The 6,901-nt window shown below is 37.6% G+C and overlaps 1 protein-coding gene across 1 annotated transcript in view; it reads left to right on the forward strand.

Moving 5' to 3' along the window:
* Window positions 1-6,386, forward strand: part of LOC124256279 — a gene marked incomplete at its 5' end in the record, with an annotated part of 50,374 nt that extends 43,988 nt beyond the window's left edge. The window contains one exon of the mRNA XM_046690250.1: window positions 6,280-6,386. Within this exon, the coding sequence (XP_046546206.1) occupies window positions 6,280-6,386 (107 nt within the window). The remainder of the gene's footprint in view (window positions 1-6,279) is intronic.
* Between the last annotated feature and the right edge of the window lie 515 nt (window positions 6,387-6,901).

Raw genomic sequence — 6,901 nt, forward strand, 5'->3', positions numbered from 1 at the left:
AAAGGTAAAACGAAAACTGGAATGTAAAGCGATGGTTTGTCAGGACTAGCAATGGTACAGCCAAATCCATGTCCCCAACCCCTACAGCAACCACAGGCTTCAATAAAGTCAAGGCACGCCTCTTCCGTATTCCCAGACCGCACTTGTGACAACTGGATATAAATCAGTGTGGAGTCTAAAGAATGCATTTATATTTCGGAAACGTGTATATAATTAGTGCCTATATATTGTTGTTGTGTTCAAGGTTCAAGGCACGTTGCTGCAAGTTTAGTTGTACATCAGTTTTATAGTAGTTGCCATTACGTACATAACATAGACTGCCCATCACGGTGGTATGGCTTGATTAAAGTAACTGACAAGTACCACCAACAATTCAATTGAAGACATCTTAATTACAAAGGTTTTGGACGACGCAACAATTTGACATTGTGTCTTTTGGATATCATGCTGGGAGCAACACCTTCTTGTCGTAAATTAGGTTATTGCTATAAGCAGAGAGACAGAAATACACACTCACTGGTTACTACATGCCAGTTTCGAATAGAGATGTCAAACACAAGCACGCAAACACATTTTACACATTAACATGAACCTTAAAGTACACACGTTATCAAAAAGTTACATTATATATTCGTGTGTACCATATAACAACACTTTGGTAAGAACAATGTTATGGAAATGGCAAATTGTATGAGCACGAGAACTCTTTTTTATTACATTATTTTGGGCTCTAAGTGTATCCTAACCTACCTAAGTCGGACACTTTGAATAGTGTTGAAGAGTTCCTGGACCAGAATGATATTATATAACACACGTTCAAGAGACACGGGGGGTAATGGGATAGAGTTAATTAAAATATCGCGTTCTTGTTTAGTTTCCAATCCTAGTCAAATGAAGTCAGGATTTATCACAGACAGGCATCTGATTCCACAGTATAATTAAGTTCTCACATTACACACATATTGGTGGAAAGCTATGTGGCACAAATAGGTTTTCAAATCAGTCATGTAATCTGTTTCTATGACAAAATGACACGCAATTCTCTTTTTCCAAAGATGAAAGCAATCTGGCTTACAGGAAATGACACTACCTTACCCTAATTACTTTCTTGACACGTTTCCAGTCTTACGAAACACAGTTACATGTGTATCTCTGATGAGAAAGTAGGCTTCATAGATGATTTAGTCACAATTAAATAAAGGCGTCTGTAAAGGTCACGTTTGTTCATATGAATGCTGGTAGGCTGACCGTATTACGTACATACGACAATACATGTCTGAAATATGACCATTGTAAATATGTCTTCATTGTCGAATACATTGGAGAAATGCACTGTTATGTTATTAGTAGTATGAAACTCAGTTGCATTCGTACCTCTGATGAGAACGTTGGTCTCAAAGAGGATTTAGTCATGATGAAATTAAGGGGTTTGTAAAGGTGACTTCTTGCACGGAGTATGGTCCTGTTTATATGTATGTAGGTAGGCTGACCGTATCATGTACATACGGCAATACATGTGTGAAATACATGTATGATCTCATTGACGAATATACGTTTGTTTTGGTAATATGGTTTCAAAAAGTGTATTTGATTGTATCTCCAATCAGCTAAAGAATCGCAACAAGTCTTCCGCATGTGAACGGGATGTTTCAGTGGAATCGTGTTGAAGGTCTTAAACAGTATCACAAACATTGTAACAACACACCACTTGAACACATTTATCTACAAGCTGCAATTAACTGTTCAATCATACATTTGAACTAAAAACACTGCTCATATACTGTCACCTTGACATACACAACCTACTATTTGGTTGAATGAAATGTAATCAATGACCTGATCAAACGATATTTTCAATGATTACGGACATAATCATGAACGAGGCTGTGGCACTGTAAGACAGTGACATTAATGCTGTCATAAACATTAGTCATCAACACATCACATGATGTGAAAGTGGTTATTTTCAACCTGCTACGATAGCATGACAAAATTATTCACTATACATTTGTATGTAATGTGAGATCACATTGTGTTCTGGCTAGTCGGTGGAGGAGGATGTGTCTGTTGGACAGACAAAATACAAGATCCCATTGAACATAATATGTCAAACTTGTTATAACACACGGATATAACGATGAAAATGGACAAAACTTTTCGAAACTTTGTTTTCAATAACATGGAAATCCTTCTGATAACTTTTCGTTTTAGCCTAAAGTATGGCGATCACACGATATAACTTAAAGCAAAAGAATGGTACTTGTAGCAAAACCCACCATTGTTCTATCAAAAAGGTAATATTGATCTAATTTACAACGGTTGACATGTTCAGTCAGGATCTGTTACAGCTGTATTCGTGATCAAATGCTCAGAGTTTGTATCGAATGAATCATCCCCATTTTTCTCATACAGTGTCTCTATCAAATGGTTCAAATGCCAATTCTGTCACGGGGAAAGTGTAACGGTTTTGTTGTTTGGATGGGAATAATACGCCACCATGTGTCAGATCAGTTAATGAACACAGGCGGTAACGGACATGCGAAAAAGTACGTTTTTGAACAAATAAATCAAAATCATGTTTCTTGTTTCCACATTCCGTGATAGAAAATCAATACAAGGAGTCTACAAAAACAAATAATGATGCCAATATGCTACAAAGGCTGCACTTTAATAATATCCAATGACAGATCTGACGTTACCTATAGATATTCTGGAAACGTACAAACTATTTGTTTGTGGACAGCGGCAAAAGCTTTAAACTCTTTTTTTTTAACCTTCAGTTTGCATATTAAACGATAATAGCAGTGTAGCTTAACTGGGAATGTAGTCATCTAGTTAAAATGTTAACAAAAATGCAGAATATCCAGATGCCTTGCTGTGCATAGATAATGATTTTAAAAGTACACAGGACACAAACAAACTATCCACAATGTTTCTACGTTTGCATATATGAATGGAATATTCTGAAATGGGTTCCAATACAGAACAGCTCAAGTTACTTCGCAAAGTTTTAAACTCTGACCCTCTTAAGCCTTTTCTGGACTATATGTCTACTGAAAAACACCTTTTTCCGATTGTTCCACAGAAAATCCCAGTAAAATCGCAACGATTGGAGCAATTGTGTATCATCATAAGAACCTTCATGCTAACGTTCAGCATCTGCAGTCTGGCATTTTCTGGTAACATGCTTAAATAGCCAGAACAGCTCAAAAGCAGTGGTCACAAATGGATTGTTCAATATAACTACCTTGAAGGGCATACTGAAATAGTTCGACTTCATTCGTTCAACGATTTCTGAGGACATGATGTTTCCAAAGCGAGGAAACAATGTGTACATTGTAAAGAGATGCGTTTTAAGAAAATTTAAGGATTTTCTTTTTTTGAGAGAGAGCAAATATCACAAAAATATACGTTGTGACAACACTTAAAGGGAACATGTGTCAAATAGAAGAAAATCACTATTGAGAGGAAAGTAATGAGGCGTTTCAGTATCGGCGAATAGCGATGGTTGAATAAGGGTAAAATCAGAACCTGCGAAACGGAACGTGTGACATATTTTCAGGCGCATTTGGAAGAGAAACTGACCGACATAGTTCAATATTTTGCTTTCACCGCGTAGAACCTTGATATCTGATTCAAATTTCTTGGACACGTTTTGGCGTCATCATTGGTGGGAAAAGGCATGTGAAATTTCAACGGCCCGGTTTTAAACAGAAACGTTTGCGACAGTTGACAGACTTATTTTCAAATATTGTAACTAACAACCATTTCAGATTTCTGATTGATAAATATTTCTTTAAAGGTCACATGCAACCAAAAACATCAAACATAATTAAAACACGATTATCACTTATTCATGACATATAATATACATTGCTGGTTATGAAAAAACATATAAACAAAATTATAAGCGTACAATCGCAAATCAAAAGTGCAGTATTGTGTACTTGGGTTTACTTCCCAAGAAAGGAAGCAGCCGGGATACCGAACCCAGTCAGAGCGGGTGGGTGTGCACTCAAGTGTAACGGCTGGTTCATTTGCAGATGCCTTCACGGGTATTGTGTGTGTATATATAGAGATGTTGGGTTTTGTAAATACATGCTCATTTTTTGTGTATGACATTTTGCAATCAACAGACATCATAACATGTCATGTGTTCAAGTATCACACCTACCTGTCTGTGTAATTACATAATGTGACAGAGACCGAACTCGGGCCATAAATCAATGCATTTTGTTTATGGTGTATAGCCTGATTGGTGTTAAGTTCAAATTGCATGTGGTCAGTGATAGCAGCTGTGTATTGAATATTGTCATTAGCAGACAGGCAGGCAGACACACAGGTGTCAATAAAACAAGACATTGAGTTTTGTCTGTGACAACGACATATCTATATCACAGTTGGAAATTCTGTCAACGCTAAATAATGACATTGCTTTTAAGTATCGAACTGAGAAAGTGACTCGGTAAGAAGAACGTGTGGTGAAATAGACAAATGAAATTATATAAACAGTTTATTTACTGTCATAACATATAAAAAGCTCGCGCCTGTAAGATATCAACAAAACATTAGAAAAAAAGCTCACACCAAAGCCTTCTCCGAGTATTCACCGGACAACCCGCTTCCAAGCTGCGCGAACCTATTTCACTGCGCACGTGCTATGAGCGCAGCCCTGCTGTTGAAACCCGTTTTCCCCAGAAAAGTCGGGGGAAAATTAGTGAAACGTTTGAACTCCGATTTCGCGCGGGTTTTTTCATCGCGTTATTTTTCAACTTTATAAGTTGAATTTGCATTTTTGACGATTTGTTTCGGTAAGTCCATACCGAAAGGTATCAGAATCTGCAAAGTTGTGTTTTACGTTGCATGTGACCTTTAACAAACATGGCAAAACAATTGATGACATCTCATCGACAGGCTTTTTACCTGTTTGAGGCAAGTTTCTTTTTAATTGTTTTTAGCATAAAATACCTGGTGACCATACTGACATTACAATTCCACTGCTTTTACGGTGCGTGAACAAACAGCTATCTCAACTAAATCCATCCAGTCACATCGGTGAAGTAAGAAATATGGAATATCTAAGGAGGATCGACGGCTTGGGACGGCATAAGGTCGGTCAGCGAGTTTCCCCGTCATACACCATGTAGCAAAGGGTTTCCCCATCTACTTATGCACGGCATGATTGAGTCTTTCCGACAAAAGATAATTCACTATGCTGGTCCAACGTCCACCCTCACCGAAATAATCTTGAATTTAGCGGCCCATCGAAGCGCAACCAGTGGCTCTTACGATTGGTGTCAATTCTAAGTCCCTCCAATCAATCAAACAGATTCAACGTCCAATATTACAGTATGATGAACATGGACTCAAATCGAACACTCATCATGTTGATAAAAACTATGAGTGTGTTTAGAACATACATGTCGAATCCAAGTTGAAGGTACACATGCTTTGGCATTTTGTTTCAATCAACCAGACTCTGTTTACGAACATAATATCGATTCTGTCACGCGATTTGACTGGATCAGGCATAGATTCCGATTTTCCAGCCTATTTTGGCGGAAACGTTTCTGGTTTCTCAAGTCGGTTATCCCCCTAGCTTGTCATTGGAAAATACACCTTGCAGCACATAGAACACTGAACATTATGTCGCGGGTTCAGGCCTTAGTCTTGCCAAGCAGACAAAATAACGGACGGAGATCCTCGTTGGTGTAAAACATCACGTTTATTGCCTGTGAATTATACAACATTAGTAAGATGTTGTGTCAGCCATGCATTTGTGATGGCTGACGGATGACAATTGAATGTGAATCAATTAGCCATATTAATTATTCAATTCATAATTACATAGCACAGTGGCATACGTTATAATTATGATAACAATTGAATAATGTTGATTGTTTACATGATGACGTCACATACAGGTGATTCATCATATTATTGCTAAAAATATATACAGTTGGTGTTGATAATAAAAGGTTTATAAAATATATTATAATTATACTTTCACACACTGTCTTACGTGCTAGTGCTTAAATTAGTAAGTGATACGCGATAGATATGTTTACTTTATACGCGATCGGTAACAATATGTTTACTAACTTAAGGTACTTAACTGATAATAATAAGATATTTAGCACTATGAAATAGGGAAAGGATATAGAGAGGGTGCTTATCTGCGAATTAAATACAACATTAGTAAGATGTTGTGTCAGCCATGCATGTGTGATGGCTGGCGGATGACGATTGAATGTGAATTCAAATTGTCATACGTCACAGGTGTAGAAGCCAGTGCTTTTGGTGGTGAGCCAAATGCGGGTAGGACGTACAACTCCCTGTATCAGACAGTGGAGAAGCAGCCTTCTGATGGAAAGATAGAGAAATAAAAGGCTGTCGGCAACATTTACATGACCGCGTAATGTTCACGGACAATGGAAAAAATGGTATCAGTATGTTTTTGTTACTGCTGTTTTTATATTCCACAAATAGTTGTAACGACCATTGCTATACATTTCTTGTACCTGAACAAAGAAAGTAGCTCAGCTGATAGATTGTTTCAGCAAGATGAAAGAGTCAGTGTTTCCAGGTCGTGGCATGCTATTGAAGTCAATTGCTCTGGAGGATATTTAGTGTGAATAGAATCTTCTGGCAGCAATCGTGTCAGTACTTCCCGACGCCAGATACAACAGTAGAATTGCAAGTCAACAGCACCAGCTTGTAAATATGCTCCAGTTTAGGTTCTTAAGGGGCATATAGAAGTTGGTATTCAAGTATAAGACAAAATAGTATGGATGTCAACTTCTTCTTTATTGTATAGACACAGTTTCTGGGCTATTCCTTGCACCTTCGTCATTCACTATGATATATGTGTTATGGGCCAATACTAATGTTGAAATCATGA

This window comes from Haliotis rubra, unplaced genomic scaffold (assembly GCF_003918875.1).
Source record: "Haliotis rubra isolate DU_JTF1 unplaced genomic scaffold, ASM391887v1 Scf622, whole genome shotgun sequence".
Lineage (NCBI taxonomy): Eukaryota > Metazoa > Mollusca > Gastropoda > Lepetellida > Haliotidae > Haliotis > Haliotis rubra.